This window comes from Rousettus aegyptiacus, unplaced genomic scaffold (genome assembly GCF_014176215.1).
Source record: "Rousettus aegyptiacus isolate mRouAeg1 unplaced genomic scaffold, mRouAeg1.p scaffold_m13_p_4, whole genome shotgun sequence".
NCBI lineage: Eukaryota > Metazoa > Chordata > Mammalia > Chiroptera > Pteropodidae > Rousettus > Rousettus aegyptiacus.
The window spans coordinates 32,311,129-32,330,096 of record NW_023416307.1 but is presented as its reverse complement, the minus strand read 5'-3'; the positions used below and the strand labels follow the sequence as shown (position 1 = coordinate 32,330,096).

The 18,968-nt window shown below is 33.8% G+C and overlaps 1 protein-coding gene across 4 annotated transcripts in view; it reads right to left on the bottom strand.

Moving 5' to 3' along the window:
• ECT2 (epithelial cell transforming 2) overlaps positions 1–13,790 on the bottom strand; it is a 55,919-nt gene extending 42,129 nt beyond the window's left edge. Inside the window, exons 1-12 of one of the 4 annotated variants that reach the window (XM_016156124.2) lie at positions 13,635–13,790; positions 10,264–10,415; positions 9,595–9,674; positions 9,395–9,487; positions 7,629–7,811; positions 6,107–6,196; positions 5,275–5,382; positions 4,256–4,329; positions 3,455–3,585; positions 3,200–3,315; positions 3,040–3,102; positions 1,501–1,723 (exon numbers count right to left, since the gene is read on the bottom strand). In XM_016156124.2, the coding sequence (XP_016011610.2) occupies positions 1,501–1,723; positions 3,040–3,102; positions 3,200–3,315; positions 3,455–3,585; positions 4,256–4,329; positions 5,275–5,382; positions 6,107–6,196; positions 7,629–7,811; positions 9,395–9,487; positions 9,595–9,674; positions 10,264–10,393 (1,291 nt within the window). In that variant the 5' untranslated portion in view covers positions 10,394–10,415; positions 13,635–13,790. Of the gene's footprint in view, positions 1–1,500; positions 1,724–3,039; positions 3,103–3,199; positions 3,316–3,454; positions 3,586–4,255; positions 4,330–5,274; positions 5,383–6,106; positions 6,197–7,628; positions 7,812–9,394; positions 9,488–9,594; positions 9,675–10,263; positions 10,416–13,401; positions 13,490–13,634 lie in introns of those variants that run through there. The other 3 variants (XM_036219064.1, XM_036219063.1, XM_016156192.2) reach the window with 3 other exon arrangements.
• Between the last annotated feature and the right edge of the window lie 5,178 nt (positions 13,791–18,968).

The window sequence follows — 18,968 nt, the reverse complement described above, 5'->3', positions numbered from 1 at the left end:
AAAGAATAAGACAGATGAGGTTGTTTTTCTCCTAAAGCCTACACTTTGGTGAGGCAAATAAAGAAGTAAACACACAATATAATTTCTAATAGTGACAACTACTACTGAAGACAACCAAGTAATGGGATGGTAGGAAGGAGTGGTGGAACAGGGACTTAGCTTTATAGAGAACCCAACAGGATTTCTTTAAGGTGGAGAAAGCAAGTATAACATTCCTGAGCTATGAATGTTAAGTAAAATAAAACTATCCAAAGAATAAAAGTGTGACTGAAGCTTGGAGAGTATTATTGACAAGCATGACTCTACATGAGGGTGAGGAAGGATTACATTAAGAATATGAAAACTACAAAGCCTAAATGACTTTAAGCAGAGGAGTGGCATGATCTAATTTATATAGTTTTGCAGACAATTATGAGTGCTACATGTAAAAAGGCAAAAATGGATATAGTGAGACCATTTAGGAGGTCACTGTAACTGTCTATGAGAGAGCCTTTCTACAGAAAAAGCTGATAAAGAATGGCAAAGAAATAGTGTTGAAAGTGATAGAATCAAGAGTTCTAATTCAATTATGTTAAGTTTAAGATGTGAACAAGGAGATATCAAGAGGCATCAGCATATAAATGTTAAAGCCATGGAATTAAATAAAACCATTTTGGGGAGAACAAAATAAAGAAGAAATGACTCAGGAATAACATTCAACATTTAGAGTTGGAGAGAGAAGTTAGGCAAAGGAGAATAAGAAATGAGTAATGTACAAAAGCAAGAGAAAAAAATGCGTCCAGGAATAATTAGCTGCATAAAAACTGTCAGTCTCCCCAGCAAGAGCAATTTCACATAGAGGCTGGACTGAAGTTCAACTGGAATGGGTTAATAAGACAATGAAAAGGAAGTGAGACAATTAATCAAGGTAATTCTTTGAAGAGTACTAACATTACTGGGAAGAGAGAAATGTCATAAGAGGAGAGTGAAATGAGATCAAGGGAAGGGTTAGATTGTTTCTTAAATCTAGAAATATATTTGTGTTCAGACTAAAAAACAAAAATAAAGAGAAAAACTGACGATCAACAGAGAAGTTAACTGTAAAAGCCTTCCTCTATCAGTTGAAAACAAAGTGAACTTGCCCTCCTGACTTCACTGTACCTATTTTGTCCATAATTCATGTGAATCTGTAATTTTGTTTAGCTAATGCTAAGAATTTACTCTTTGAACAGCCCATCATTTTCTAGCTGTGTGACCCAAAACATTACTTTTCTAACCTTAGTCATCTTTAAAATAGAAGTAAAACCTATCTTATAAATATATAAAATATAAAAAGCACTTAGCATATAGTAAGTAATCATTAATGGAAGCATTTTTGTGTCCCTTTTCTCCTCAGCTAGAACAAAGGTAATTAGAGGCAGAGTCTTTCATATTCACTACAGTACAGACTTAACCATATACTCTAATAAATATTCCATTCCACTAAATTTTATAAAGATCAATTTTTAAAATGTGAATTACCTCCATAGTTAATGCTAGATTCTGGTGTGTTGGAGATATCTAGAAGTGACCCTATAGAAAGGGAATGTTCAGCTGACGGGCGCTTACGGGGAGGGAAAGGTGACAGATCTGTCTCTCTTGAAAGCTGAGCAAGTGTCTCTTTTAAACGACGTCTTTTGCGATTACTGTTTGGAGTATTTAGAGACAGCAGTGAGACTGATTTCTTGAGCTCAGGTGTATTAGCCTGCAATCACAAGCACAAAAGCTCAGTTTTACTCTCACAGTTCTTTACTGAGACAGGAACAAAAGAAAAATACATTTATAAGTCTGACAAAATCTGGATTTTGCACAATAATTTTACAACAATTCGGAAGCTTCATAAAACATAATAGTCAAGGGACCACTGTAGCTGTCTAATCCCTAGCATCTCATTTTTTTTCTCCAAGGCACTATCACCATTACATATTCATCTGTAAGCTTGTTTACCATCTATTCCCATTAGGCCATAAACTCCAGGAGGGCAGGAACCATTCATATTTTGTTCACTGTATCCCCACCATTTAGAACAGTGCTAGATATAGTGTTCTGATATTTGTCAAGTAACACTTGATTTTAAGAGCTCTCTCTCAAAAATCTAAAGCATTTTTAACCTTAAAATGAGAATAATCTGAAGAGACCAGAGTATCTGTTTAGATTTTTTAAAATTTTTTTGTTTAGATTTTAAAGAAACTCATCTTCAATATTCCATTTAAAATTATTAAATCCCAAACTGAAGTAAATCTTCCCTTAAAGCCTGCTTCTATAGTTCTATGTCACATTTGGTTGGATGAATGATACTGCTCTTTACCAAGATCTAGCATGAAGGCTGGTTTCCTTGCCTACATTCTACCACTTCAGTCATTTTAATGACATCCCTACCCTTAATATTCAATAGCTCCTAAAACTTACAGGATAAAATCCAAACCTCTTTAACATATTAAAAACTTCTTGATTCTGACCACCTTTAAGTAAGCTTTATCTGTTGTCCTTTCCTTCCCACACACTTTCCTAAAACCATAATAAACTACTTGCTACTTTAATGTACTCTCAAGCTTTCATATCTTCTCCTACCTGCTGTCTCGCTTGAATATCCTTACCAAAAAAAAATGTTTATTTGCTCTATTCAATCCTGCCTGAGTCTCTTGGAGTGAGGCTAATTAGAACACATTATTCAAATATAGCAAATATCATTCTGCTCTGTAACTGTTTGCACAGCTTTTCCTTAAGGTTCTAAGTTTCCGAAGACAGGGATATTGTTCACAACAGTATCACCAAGTATTAGCAGAGAATGTATATGAGATTAAAACGACATTCTTTACATTGAATGGTTTCACTTATATCTACATAGACTAAGACTATTACTCATTATCCAATTGTTTAATTACTCTCAAATTCCTAAACACGATGTAAAGGATGATCTATATGCTAATTATACCATGCTCTTTTTGGATAGAAAAGTGTCATTTTTATATAATAAAATTTACAGAACAAATGACTAAGGTACAAAAGAAAAAAACATACCTTTTCATATAAGTACATAGTTTCTCCGGCTCGGGCATCCATTTGAATGCTCCCCCAGAACCACTAAGTGAGAGAAAGAACATTTTAATTAAGAATTTACCTATCAGAAAAGCTATGAGTAACATTTTTAGAAAACCAATCTTATTCTAGAATTACTTGCCTCCTGCTTGACAACATAAAGTTTCTTTGAAGGTTCAAATGGAAGTTCTTTTACTATATTCTCTTCAACTACAAGGTGAGTGCATCTTTCATCTCCAACAGGTAAATATTTACCTCCTAAAGAGGAATGCATACAAGCATGAATATGGCAACCTACTTATCTCCAAACCCAAATTTTTAAAGAGGCATATTCACCAGGAAGTGATTAGGCAGGAGTAAGGAATAAAATATATCTAACTTTTATGCTAAATTCTACCTTGCATTTCAGTCATTTCTTCCATATTGGTTTTCTCTTCATCTGAAAATCCCAGGAAACTTAAAATGCAATCTTGAAAAGCAGGAACTTTAAATTCATTTCTAAAGTCCTCAACTGATGCACAGAAATCCCTAAAAACAAAACATATTCTTTAATTAGGTATATCATTGTATAATCTAAAGGAATTCTCAAGGTTTTAGCATAATCCATTTACTGAAAATATTTTACATCTGGACCTGAAGTGTTCACAAAAATGTCAGTTAAAAAACAAAACTGATGTGTCATCTTAAAGTAATTTGAGACAAAATTTGACATGGTAATCCTTACAAGATTCAAATCCTTGCTCTGTACATGAAATTTTATGTACATTCTAGAGATTCTACAGTTGCATAAAATCTTAAGTAATGAAGAAGTACAATGGCAAATACAATGATGAGGTTGGAAAGCTTAAAAAGGTTATGAATTGCAATCACCACTTAAAATAAGAAACATAAAATAAGAAAAAAATACAACACAATCCAGACATCCAGATCCATCATTATTACCTAATAATTTTAGAATATTTATTATAATCAAAATTATTTCGCAAGGTGAAGTCCAAAGATAGATATTTTTCAAGTTTTAATATTCTATAATTTTTTTTTTATAACTTTGCTCTTCTTACACTTTATTTCCTTAGCTACCCAAAGACTGAATTCATTGTTTCTATACTGTTTATGAACTTAGGGTTTGGGGCACATGGGTTTATCTTTATAATATGTTTAATTCACATAATGTACTACTAAATTTCTAAACACTTACTGTTCATTTCGCCTTTCCCAAGCTTTATAAATCCATTCTGGCTTCATAATTGGAGTACCAAGGCTCACAGCAATCTATAAACATAAACATTAACTACGATTAATATTTCCTCTAAATAACTGCATTCATTAAAGTTCTAAGCAATGAAATACATACTTTTTTGCACGGTTTTAAATCATTGTTCATCTGCTTTGTAACAAATATAACATTTTTTTAAAAAACTGTCTCTCAATCATACAACTTAGATTAAAATAACTTTAACACTATAGAAGAAAACATCTGATTATGTAACTAAAAACTTCAGTATGAATAAGGAAATACACTTCCCAGGAATTCAACGGTACCCTAAAATTACCATTTGCTGCATAAATATACTGATGGAGAGTGGGAATAAAGTGATAAGCTCTTCTTAAGATATATATGCAAGTGCAATCTTAAATCAAGACTTTAATTCTCATAAAAGCACTTTATACTGTTCTTTAATAAGTTTCACAAGTTAAATCTTAGAACCATTTTATAAGAACAGAGCAGAGTTATATTCTTATAAAGTTCAAGAGTAAACTATTTGCTCTCCTCGCTTCCTGACCCCTCATTCACCAATGACCATAGTAAGCTTTGTTAATATTATTCATCTATCTGAACTATTATCCATCTACCAACTTCCACAATCCCACTCATTTTTTCAGACCCAACCTCCTTAAAATCTTTTTTTTTTTCAGAAGTTTTATTGTTTCACCTTTCTTCATTAGATCTATAATCCTTCATAATTAAGTGGTATAAAACAAGCAGTCGGTACTTATATTTTCCCAAGATAGATAGCCAGTTAAATAGATAGCCAGTTCTTAAAATCTAAGAGACCACACTCCTACAATTAAAAATTTTTACTAAATATACAAATAGCAAAAATTGAACTTTTCATCTTTAATAAACTGTGGGAGAAAGAGATGAGAGTGCTACTATTAAATGCTTTCTCAAATGATGCTATATTGAAATACACAAAAATACCCAAGTTTACCTACCCTGAATTTTTCTCCTTGCGTACAATTTGCCACCAAATGTGTAACTTTCGAATTAAAGTCTTTTCGAATAACTCCACCCATATGATGAACCAACGTCACCAATCTGACCTCAAAAAATTAAGCAACATTGACTATGATTAATTTACACAAAATTTTAAACTATGCTTACAATTCATTTACCATTTACTGAATACGTTTTATTTATAGGGTACAAAACAGGAACTTTTATAAAGATACAAATTTTATGTTAACAAAATTAAAGATTCACTTGCTTTATTGGCACAGACAAAAATTTACAGTGATAAGCTAGTAAAGATGTTCACACAAAACTAAGTTAATTAAACTGGCTTTCATATGGCCTTATTACTTTTTTTTTAACACCAGGTTACATAACATCAAGATTTTTCCCACAAAATTAGAGTAATATCCCATTAGCGCCAACACAGAAAATTTTATGCATCAAAGGTAGTGAAAGTACTTTAAGGCTGGACTTGTCTAAAACAATTGCAATGTGTAAACAAAAACTTCAAATACTGTGGTTGATATGATACCTAACAAAAAAGACAATTTAAACAGATAAGACAGTTAAGAAGCTTTCCTGTTAATTCATATGCCAGGCATCCTGAACAAAATATTTGCTTCTTTACCAGGTTCTTCAAAATGTTTCTTCAAAAAATTTAAAACCTGGTATAGTCATAGTAATTTCTCCTTCAAAATCTTAAAAATAAAACCATGATATAACTACCACAAATAAAAATAAAAACACAGCCAATTTAAAACTTATTTTGCTGGAAAAAAATATCCTTTGAATAGAATGTTTCAAAATACTTACTAGTTCTTCCTTCTTCCTGAATCCAGTAAAACACAGTACTAGGTTCATCATGCTTGTACAATAGAGTGGACGACATGAAAATGGCAAAGGCTAAAGAATAAAATTTCAAACCTGTGAGCTTTCTTTATAGTAGAAAACAGAACATATCTTTCTTAGGCTAAAACATATTACCCCTCTTACCAATCAACTTTCCCAAACCAAAGATTTTCTTGCATTTTTCAATATGCAATAAAAAAATAGCATGACAGGTTACAAATTTCACAATAAAAAAACTTCCCATGATTCCCAAATTATACACACTTTATGATAGGCAAATTAAACATAAATATTTACATTCAAATTTTTAGTTCCAAATGTACTTTGACACATATGAAGTACCATCCCATTTTAAATACTTTTATTTTTTAATTATAGCTGGCATACATTATATTATTTTCAGCTGTATAACATGGTAATCAGACATTTATATAACTTATGAAGTGATCACCCCAATAAATCTAGGACCCATCTGACACCATGCAGTTATTATAATATTATTGACAATATTCTTTATGCTATACTTTACATCCTCATGACTATCAAATATTATCTATAGAAAAGATTTCAGACTCCTACACTAATGTAAATGCTCCCAATTAAAGTTAAAACAGGTCAGATATTTTATAATAAATCGTAGGTATATAACACATAGTTGAACCAAATATGATTCCAATTTTCGAACTAAAAAAAGTAAAGGTAATTAGTAAATGATTTAACCAATAGTTTTACATATATACACATATATATATCAGAGAATAGTTTTAAAAAACATTTAATTACCACTATTATGCAAGATTTTTTTCATAATTTTGGTCTTTAAAATTTATTTGGTTTTTGAAAGCAAAAGGTCTAAATCAAAACCAAGAATTAAAGATTACCATGTATTTATTACTAATATCTATAACAAAAGAAGCAGAATGACCTAAGCAATTTTAAGTTAATAAGGCAAGCTTAAGAACAGCAAAACATAGCAATAAGACTGAAGAACAGGGACTAATAACTAAAACTCTTATATTGAAATGCTATTTAAGCACAGTTAGTCATTTCTTTGATTTTAAATAATGTAGTAACTGATAAAAATGGAAATGTGGTTTCTGTTCCATGTGGAGGAAAATAGAAATTTATATATGTGTATACATTTATGGAATCCAAGTTTAGCAAATTATTTCTTCCAAAGACACTGCAGATATTAAGATATATGTATATGTACATATATATGTAGACACTAATAATACATATTATATACACACACATAAATATATAGTTGTTATTATTTAACTCTCAAAGGTCTTAGATTTTCACTGTTAAGAATTGCAATAGAATTATATATTAGAATTATTATATTAGTCACTAGTATTCCTATTCTAAATTATTTCATACTCTCAACAATTAACAGGATTTTTCTGTATATTAATTTTCACAACATTCACTAGTAGAAATTTGACCTTGAAAAGTCATAAAAAAAAATGTATATTCTTCTTACCTCTCCTTTTTGTGCACAGTTTAATACAACTGGTGGACCAATGACTCTACAATCAGTTTTGTATAACTCATTAAAGACAGGATCCTGGAAGTCCATGACTATGAATACATTTTCAAATTCTGGAGAATCCAAACTTTCAAATTCTTCCACTGATTCCATCTTTACAAATGGCACTTTAATTTCCTTGATTTTTTCATGTAGTTATTAAGAATAAAATTTACATATTACAAAATTAATTCATACAACTCTCTAAATAAGACCTAAAAATCAATATCAACATTTATGTATATATTTACAGGAAACTTAAGTTTTAAATCATACAATAATGAGCATTACACTTAATAATTAATAGCCATTTTTTTACTTATTTGAATTTTTATATATATATTTCCATCTACATTAAGATCTTAAATTTTGAAGGTTAATATTATAGAGGCATAAGTTTCTGACTTGACTTAGTAGTCATTATAAATCATCTAGTATGCATATAAAATAAAAATGATGAACATAAGTATACACATTTTGATAACAGGATGCATTCGAAAGATATCCACTACTGCTTTATATTCTGACCAAGAAAATGATGCCACACATGGTTCTAATTGCACAAACTGTCAACAGAAAAATAGAAAAAATACTATGGCACTGCCTATCTACAAAAAGGATGCAGATTAACTTAATCATTTCAGTGTGTGTGTGTGTGTGTGTGTGTGTGTGTATACACATATATATATATGTGTATATATATATGGGAAATAAGAGAAAGATATGAAATATATAGGCAGTTGTAGCACAGCAAAACATAGGATGCAAAAAGGCAAATTACTGCTTACCACTTTATATTGTATATCTATGAAGAAGAATGAAGATATTTAAGTAGGTGTATGACTCTTGAGTAAAAGAGAAGCAATTAAAACATTGTGAATGGGTCAAAAATTATTTGGGCTTTATTTGTTAGGTTGATGTGATAGGCTGAATTATTTACCCACTAAATTCATGTTGAAGCCGAAACCTCCCGTATCTTAGAATGTGACTGTATTTGGAGACAGGGCCTTTCAAGAGGTAATTAAGGTTAAATGAGGTCACAAGGGTGGGCCCTAATTCAATCTGACATCTCTCCTTATAAGAGAAATTTGGAGACACAGAAGAGATACCAGGGATGTGCATGCACATAAGTGAGGACATAGCAGGAAAGTGGAGGTCACCTGCAAGCCAAGAAGAAAGGCCTCAAGAGAAATCAAACCTGCCAATACCTTGACTGGCCTTCTAGGCCAGGAACTGTGAGAAGATACATTTCTGCAGTTTAAGCCACTGACTTTATGGTATTTTGTTATGGCAGCCCTCACAAACTATTACAGCTAGTATATAGAATTAGATATATTTCATATGCTGAGGCCAATTCCCTGATGATTGTCCAGTATTATAATTTATAATTTTGAAAATAAAGCAAGAATTAAGAATAAATATATAATAAATGAGAAAAAAGATAGTGTTTAAAGTATCAGATCTTTGTAAATACATGTCATTTAAATTTAACAATGCCAAATTACTTTGCAAGAATTTCATTATTTTCAACATATGCTATAGTTTGGGGTTTTAGAAATACCCAAATCTTAAAAATAAATACAAACACATTTCTATGCATCTAGCTTCAGAGTGCACAAAACATACTTTGTGCCTAATTGAGGTCCAATCACCATAAGTGGAATATAAGAATACAACCAAGGGAGTGCAGCATGCCACATGCAATGAAATGCTTGACCTACCATATTAACAACAGTTTTTATTAATTTTTCATCCGATTTTCCAGGACAAGTTTCTTTTATCTTTATAACAGGGACATCCATTATTTTAATAGTCTGTGGAAAAGAGACTTAAGTATGAGATTAAGAAAGCTATATAATTATTTACACATTGGTGGAAGAAAAATAATCCTTTAAAAAATATATAAACTAAAACTCCATACCTTTAAGGCATTTATAAGTTCTTCTTGTTCTGCAGCTTCTTGAACCAATATCACTCTTGTCTCAATCTGAGGCATTTCTTCTATTAAAATTAAAAGTGTTAAAAGTTTATCAGGAATTAACATCAAAACCAGTAGTTCCTGATACGTTTTTTGGCTATTATCTGGTATGCTTTCAATCTTTGAGAGCATAACATTCTCTAAAATTAAATATATTTAATTCCCGGCTTATTGAAATTTTGGTCACATATTTAAGGGGAAGACAAAACATATTGTAGTACAGTATACAACATCTGCCCTCCCTTTAAAAGCCAAAGATAGTATTCATTATCTTGCAGTCACCTTCTTCAATAGTGCATGGACATTAGGAAAGACCCATTTATATAGTGGGGTAAGGGAAAAAGTGTCTCTTCACCTGACCAATCATAACTAATAAAATCTCGCTAAAAATATCGTACCCAGATTGCAATATCCAACAATAAGATGCCTTCCTCTTCAAAGGTAGAAAGCATTAATCCAAACAATAATCAAAAATCTACATAGTATAAAGAGTTTCTGTCAAATATTTACTGAATATGTACTCTAGCTTTAACAGTATTACAGTTAAATGATAAGAAAGTCTCTAGTCGGTAAGTTTAGGATTAAAATAATTAGTGTTTTAAGCAGATTTACCTTCAACATATGAAGTAGGTCCAATAAATAAGTTTTCTTTAGAAGTTTCAGTAACTTTAGAATCAAAAATGGAAGAGTCTGCCAAACTTGTCCTTCCAGTAGTAGCAGTCAATCCACTATCGTCAGCCATTGTTTATACTCTTCAAAGTTGGCTTAAAAATAAAATTCGAATAAAAATACATGTCACAAACATGCTCACTGGGCAAAACTAATCATTAGAGGCTCTACTTTTATAATAGAATCTATAAAAAGCATCATTACCTATTTTTCTTATATTGAGCCAAAGAAAGTCTCTCAACTTCTGAGCCTCAGTTTCCTCTTTTACGAAACAAGATACTAATACCTGACTCATAGGAATACAGTAAAAATATCAATGCATCAAAAGTACTCAGAACTTTACCTGACATAATGAACACTCAAAAGGTACTCATAAATATTATTCTACCTCCTTCCTCTACACCTTTGCCTTCAGCCAACCTATTTCTCCTCTTCCTACATTCATTTACATACCACCGCTTAAATACCATCTATATACCACCATCATCCCCCAAACAATCCCTTACTCTTTCCTTTACTATCTCGTTCGCCCTCCCCCAAATTCCTATCAATCTCATCTCAAGTATCTGTGGGACTTGGCCCTTCTTCTCTAGTCCAATGCCACAGTGGTTACCCGGTTAAAAAAAAAAAAAAAAAACAGCTTCAAAAAAACTTTATCATCTGTTTCTTCAGAGGTCACTCTCCACATGGTTTTTAGGGGTATGATCCTAAAATCAAATGTGACCACATCACTTCCCTGCTTAGAACTTCCACATGCACTCTTCCCTACATGACCAAGTACAAATTTACCATCCAGTATACAGTTTGGTCCTAGCCTAGCTGAGAAGGTCATTGAACCTCATCTCCTATAATTCCCCCAGTCCACATATGCTATATGCTCCAGCCACAATGTATTTCTTAGCACTTTTCAAATACAGATCACAATTTATTTCACACCTACTTGCATGTAATGGTGCTTAATTCTCCACTTTTCAAATACAGATCACAATTTATTTCACACCTACTTGCATGTAATGGTGCTTAATTCTCCATCTATCATGTCTTTCAACCCCCAAAACACCACTTTTTACCATCATCTGTGGATTTCTCTGAGCCTCTCATGTGTATTGGACTGCTTGCTCCCTTATCTGTATTTTCACATCTCTCCTCTAAAAGAGTTAACAATTATGCATGGGTTAGTGCCAATATGTTTATATGTGTATTATATGTGTATATAATACATATATATATATATATGTGTGTATATACATACATACACATCACGCATATATGATATGTATATTTCTAGGACCTAAGAATTGAAAAGTTTGGCAAGCAGGGAAAAAAGGAAAAGTTGAACAGATTTTCACCAATTCAAACTGGAGTTTTTATGTCAGTTTATTATCTTGAAGTAAATCCCAGAATATTATCTGGAGGTACATGTCTGATCTAATTTACCCTTGCTTACTTTTTCAGGTTAATACAATATACCGATATCTTCCATCAGATTCTTAGCAAAGTAATAGTTTAGGTAAACTGTATGCTGAGGAGAAACAGTAAGGTATCATTAGCATCATTTCTGGATGGTGATATTGTGTGGATGTGAAGATGTGTACACTAATAACAACAGACCTAAGCACAATTGTTAGGTGCACACTTCAAAGTCATGCAACTCAACCTCATGTCTCAGTTCTGTACTAAATAGGTTAAGCCTCAGTTTCCACATCAGTTAAGAAGATAATAAAATTCAAACCTAATTGTGATTAAAACTAAACAGATGATGTCCTAATATGTGTGCAAATGATTATTTCTCATATAATATTCACAATGTGGACATTTCTTATGTTCTTACCAAACATCCGTGTCAATTATTTGAAGGCTTCCCCAAAGAAGTGCTCCAATAGGTATTAATAAGAATCTTTACTTAGACCCATGATATATTCTATGTGGTCCTTATATTTTTAAGTTTTTTAAGGCTCTAACACTTGCTTCCAGTGAAATTAAAAGGCTCTAAAAAGGCTTTCAATCAAAGTCCCCTCAAAAGGCTGTTTAAAAAAAAAAAGTCAAGGGATGAACTAACCTACTTTAAATAATGGGGGAGGGAAGTTTTAATAAATCTAATACACCATAAATTGACATTTTTCTCCTATGTCTCTTGGAGTATCAAACAGGTAATTAAAAATTAAAATTGGCTCTGTTGATACTGTATATGATCAATTTATTGCCAAAACAGCTCTAAATTTTAAGGGAAAAAATAATCTCCATGATAAATTGATGACATAACATCTAAAAATTTGAATTGAAAATAAAATACACTAATCACTTAATTTATGTATTCTGTAAGCTTTTAAAATAAACACAATAGGATCAGTGTCCACAAACCTAAACAGCTTATTTCTCATCCAAAAACATACTCAAGGAGTTGACTAAATACACTAACTATAACACATGACTATATTCATCGCAAAGATAAAATTTGTTATTTAAACAAATATTCACTTTTAGTTTCTTTTTACTTATTTCTTTAGGCAATCGTCTTTCAGGATGGGGTTGCTAAATGTAATACTGGATATGTTGGTGTTATTGACAATAGTAACATTATTGCTAACATTACATTATGATTGACAACTAACATTTACTTAACCCTTAATACGTCGCAGACATTGTTCAAAAACTTTTGCTTGTATTAATCTCTTCAACAATACTAAGAGGGAGGTACTGTTATTATTTCCATCTGATAAAGAAATCTAGAACAAAGAGGCTAAGTATCTTCCCCTAAGTCACAGTTAGTGGTAAAACAAGGATTCAAACCCGAGCTGATTTCAGAAGCTGCGCTTTTAAACAATAAGCCCTGCAAATCAGTACCGAAGAGGAGGGCGCGGGAGTGGAGGGGCGGAACGGCCAGACGTTTTATGTAAAATTTATACTTTCCACAGAGAAGACGCCAAGAAGAATCCTAGAGTGAAACCACTAAGTACTCTGAGATAAGCCCACAAAGGATGCAGCTGCCGGCCCGCAGAGCCGCAGAGGTCAGTGCGCTTGCCAAGACCCCCTTCCCAACTCCCTCCTTCGCCCAGACTCTTCTAGAATAAAATATCTAACCAGGTGAGCGGCGAAGATGCGCAGGGATCTGGTGGACTTCGGGCTCCCCCTCCGCGACACAGCCGGCTTACTGGGGAGGGGGGGGGGAAGGGGGGGCTCCCAGAGCTGGAATGCCTGGGCGCTCCGGAATTCGCGGTCACCGGGGCGGGGCCGTGGGATATTAGTACAGAAGCCCACTGCTCCCGGGACGCTAACCTACTCTCATCTCCCCAACCCACACCCAGAGTCCTCACCACTCTCAAAAAACGCCCTGGAAGTGCCACCTCTTCAAGCGCCGATTCCTCTCGCCGATACCGCCATTACTCGCCGGAGGCAGCCACAGCCAATTCAAAAAGTGAGCCCCTCTCTCTAAAAGCCATGCCGATTGGCGCGTAATGTCAACCTCATTCTCATAGGCCGGAGTCTCCAGAGTAGCGGTGATTGGTCGCTGCTCTCAGCCCGCCTCCTCGTAGGCCCTTTCTGATTGGTTGTGCGTATTTCAAATACACCCAACGGCTCGGACTTCGGAATGTCAGAGGTTTGTAGAGAAGTGCCCGGATGTGGCCAGAAGGTGGCGGTGATGGCTTCTGTGTTTGTCGCTGCGAGTAGCAGGTGTTCCCCTGGCTTCCTCATGTTTACTCAGTAAACAACCCGTTTCCTAAGGAAAGTGGATTCTCTCCACCTCATTTTTTTTTTTTTTAAGCGCCGCCAAATCCTTTCAAAGTAATCAGTGCCTGCGTAGATGGATTTTTCCGTACTGGTGCTGTGAGCTATAAGATCATTCTCCCTGTATACCTTCTGCTTTAGGAATTGAGTTAAAGGTGTTGGCATAGCAGGGCCAAGGACAGGATAACTTAGGGGTTCTACGTAAAGCACTGTACTCTGGTCTAGGGAATTTCATGGATGATTAGAATAAAATATTCCTCAGACATTTTTTTTAAGAAAAATATAAGCTTGCATTTAAACAAATGCAAAACTATGTCAGTAGATTCTGGAATCCCCTGGAGCAAAAGTAAGTTGCTTCCTGATGTTCTCCCCCACCACCCACCCCCACCGTGAGATCCTCCGATACTTTCCTCTAAAGTCTAGCCACAAATTTATCATTTTTCTTGTAATAACTATTGGTATAAAAACAATCTTAATTTCTTCATTCTCTAAATATAATACCAAGTATAGCACAATCTCTTAAGAAAAATACACCACCCCCAGGTGGTTCCCACCTAATCGCTGATTTAAATGAAGGAAGAAAGGGGAATCATTGCCAGTCCCTTAAATCCCATTAAGAGGAGAAAAACTTGTACTTTGAAAGGGAACACTTCCGAGAGTCTGCACCTCAAGCAAGTCGTGGGGATTTATAGTTTTTCCTAATTTTGTCAGGTCACCTTAGAATGCCTGAAAAGTTTGTAATGCAATCCACAAAATGAGTGAAGTAATCTAGTAATTACTGATTTGCCTGTTTATTGTTATGCCCCAATTCGGAACCCCACGAGCCGCGAAGGAAACAACTGCCGATGCAATCACACAAGGGAGTTTATTAGCGAGCTAGCTCGGACCCAACTCCATACACAGCCAAAGGAGTGTGCAGGAGAAGGGCCCCTTCCTTAATATTACAGACATATTTAAAGGGAAAAACCACCGGCTGGGGTGACAGGTCTTGGCATTGCAGGATTGGTAAATCAAATTTGACCTTTACAAACATTGGCGGCCAGGTAGCCAGAGGGGAGGTCTGACAAGCAAACAATAGAAGGGGAATTCAAGGGTCATTCTTACTGGTTGACTGGGGCGGGGTGGGGGGCTACCATTTCCATAGCCTCCGCATAGTGATGGTCACCTAGTAATTTCCAGGAATTGGCTAAAATGGAGGCCCGTCACAAAATGGAGTTACTTTGGTTCTTCATTTATAACTGAAGAACATTTGCAGTCTGCCCTTCATTATAGTTCTGTGATAACCATTAGGGCAAAGGAAAAGAAAAACAGTAATTGGAATTTCACTTTGGAATGTGCTTGCATACTTAAACTAGGGTGTACCCAGCATTCTCAAAATTCTCATCGCTGAAAATATATTAACTTAGTAAGAAGAACGGCCTATTTCCTCTGTGCATTGCTTTCTGTTAAACAGGCTTTTCACTCAAAAAAAAAAAAATTGACTGTGGCATCACTGCACAAATCGTATGCTAGCCTAACAAAAGCTATACTTGATTCCTTTAAAGGGGTATATGGCAGTTTGACTAGCAAATAAACAGACAATACACTCTTTAACATTTCCTAGTGTAAATTCAAGCAAGTTATTTAACCTCTCTTTGCCTCAGTTTGTTATTTTATAAAAGGTCGTGATAGTACTTACCTCATAGTGTTGTAGTGAGGGTTTTAGAGTTAATGTATGTAGTTAAAACATATCCTGGCATATAATAAACATTTAATAGATTTTAGCTGTTCATATTACTAGTATTTTTACTACTACTGTAGCTACTGCTATACTATTGATGTTATCGCAGCTGAGGCCCTGAAATTGCCTAATGAAACATTATTCTCTACACTGCCATCTCATCCCTGACCACAGGAGCTATATATAGCACCTGTGTTTCTGTTCCCTTTGCTCTACCTTACCCCAGCCACAAATCCCACACCCACCAGACCAAGCTTGATGCAAGGAATAACTTCATTGTATTCTTTTCCTACCAGAAGAATAGTCTCTTCTCTTTTAAGGGAGAGCCTGCTCAAGCCATCTGGTCTCGAAGATATGGCCCTCTTGCTGCTGCTGTTGGCCAGATTTCTGTCCCCTTCCAAGGCAGGTTCTAGCCAAGATTCCAAATATTAATGTTACCCTCTTCCTTGAGGTACCTTCACTGGAAATACAGTTACTGAATACAGTAACAGTCAAGGAAATACAGTCAAGGGGACAAAACTGTGTAAAGTATACGCTTGCTAGATCAAAATGAGAAGCTTCTTGAAAGAATAAACCATTAAAATTTTTTTGTGCATCCTCCACAACTTCTGTGCTGAATGAACAGATTTTAATCAAAAAACACTAAAGGAATTGAACTGAATTTAAGTACTTAGTATATTAAAGTGTGACGTATCTTCCTCAAGCAATAAAATAATTTCTGAGGTGGGGAAATGAAATATAGAACATAGAACTACTAAGATCCTTTCTTTGGAAGATCAACTTCCCCACCTTCATCTCCAAATTGAGTGACACTGTGGACCATCTTTCTTGATTTCCTTCTCACCCTTGTTCATCTTCCAATTTGTTCCCTCTTTATTCATATTTTCTTTCTTTCCTTCCCTCCTTCTATTTTCCATCTCCATCTTCTTTTTTCATCTATACTCCTCGGGGCACCAGAGAATGGGGAATTGGGAGAAAGTTAGTTTTGGGTTATGGACTATCTTTCTCCACCTCACACCCACCTTCATTCATAAGTGTGCATGCAGTCACTCTTCAAATCAGAGTGAATAAGATTTCTCACACTTTTCTAGTTCGTTCTAATCTAATAAGAACTAGTATATCTGAAAAATTATTAAATTTATTGTAATAAGTGGACATTTGTTGTGATAGACTTTGTTTTTATTTCCTAAGGTTGTGGCGAAATATATTACAATTGTCTGATTTTATTTCTAAATGTGAAAAGTTATGTTATAACCTATAATATTTGTTTTGCAATAAATTCAAATGTTTCATCATAGGAGCAAATGTTTTGCTGTAACTAAATATTGACACTGTAATGTCTCATAGATCTCATGTAATTCTTTTTCTCCTCTATCATCATCCTTACCCCCTCAAGACATTTAGGAAGTGCTTAGCTATATATAATGTCATATTAGGTACAGTAACAAAGATTCAGTTCCTCTAAGAACTTATCACTTAAGATTTTTATTTCAGAAGTTTTAATAAATAGCCATAGAATTCTGTCCTGTCTTAGATTTGTTAACATCTCCAATTAAAATGTCATATTTCCAAGTTGGTTATAATACAGCCTCTTCTAACCTGTCATCTCTACCTGAAAAACAAGCTTTAGAAATTATAATCACTTTGAACCAGAAGAAGCTATTTTCTACACCTCAATAGCCTGTAATTAGGATATGAATCATTACTTTATTCATATGAATCATTGGACTTTAAATCACCTGACATAGGTTTGCATGACTGTACAGATTTAGCACTTAAAGTTTCACGTGGACAAATAGAATTAGCTTTCCTTGACAGAGCAAGAGGTTTTCAAATATGATGAGGCCATTATTTCGAATTGTATAATTCGATTAGTAAAATTCTAGTTGTAGGGGAAAAAAATCTCAGCTCATTAGTCTCATTCTTTATTTTACAGATACATTTTACCAAGGCCAGCAACAGAGAGGTTATATTTCTTTACCAAGGTCAGGTAACTAGTTAGTGGCAAAACCAAAGTCAAAAGTTTTATTTCCATTAATCTAGTCTGTCTTTTTATTAAAGATATTAATATTTACATTTTACATTATACTTATAAAAGTACCAATATATTCATAATGCTTATATTTTTTACCTTTGAAAACATTAAGATGTTTTCAGTTCCATAAGAGCCTTGTTGACCTTGTTCACCAATGTATCTTTGGCAGCTAGCAACAGTTCTTGGCACTTAGTATGTTCTAAAAAGTTGTTTCAATAAATAGCATTGTAATTGATCTGCAAGAATCCATATCACCTTTTAATCCATTCTCCAGCCTGCATTCAGAGTGATATTATATAAATTCAAACTTGTATCACCACCTACTTAAACACACTTTAAATCTACTAGACCTGCATGGTCTAACTTCTACCTGTATTACCAACTTTATCTTACACCATGTTTACTTTCTTTCTCTTGAGTTCTATACCTTCCTTCCCTCTCGAGGATTTTCCCACCTGCTCTTCTCTTTACCAATCCCTATGATGTCCATTCCATTAATCGAGAGTAGATAACTTCTACTCATTCTTTAGCATTTACTTGCTTACTGATCCTAACTAGGTCTTTCCCAACTACCCACACTATCAGAACTACCATTATACAGCCCCCAGCATGATGAACATCTCTTTTGTGATACTAATCAAAGATGTGATTATTGGATTAATGTTTGTCTCCTGCAATTCCTAAGCTACTTGAAAGAAGGGGAAACATCTTTTTATTCACCATTTTATCCATAGTGTTTCTTGATAGAAATTACTCTATCGAATATTTGTTGGAATAATAAGTGAATGAATTAATGAATGAGCTTATTTTTATTATATCAGTGGTGCTTTTTCCAAAGATACTGAAGAAAATTTCTATTTTTATTTTTTATCTAGCCCATTATTTATGACTTTTTAGGAAATATTTTGACATATTTCCAAAATTAATAAAATTTGTATCAAGAATAAAATAATTTACATCTTTATGGACATTTGCATAAATTACCCAAGAATTTAACAGTTCTTGTACCACAGCTAGTCCAGCCTTGTGTGGAAGAGTTAATGGTAATGTTACTAAACTGATTCAGTTAAGACTTGCCACTGTTTATGAACATAGGCAATTATTTGTATCAAAAATTCAGTTTCTTACAACTAAATTTTCATACATTATATACTAACACTCATAAAT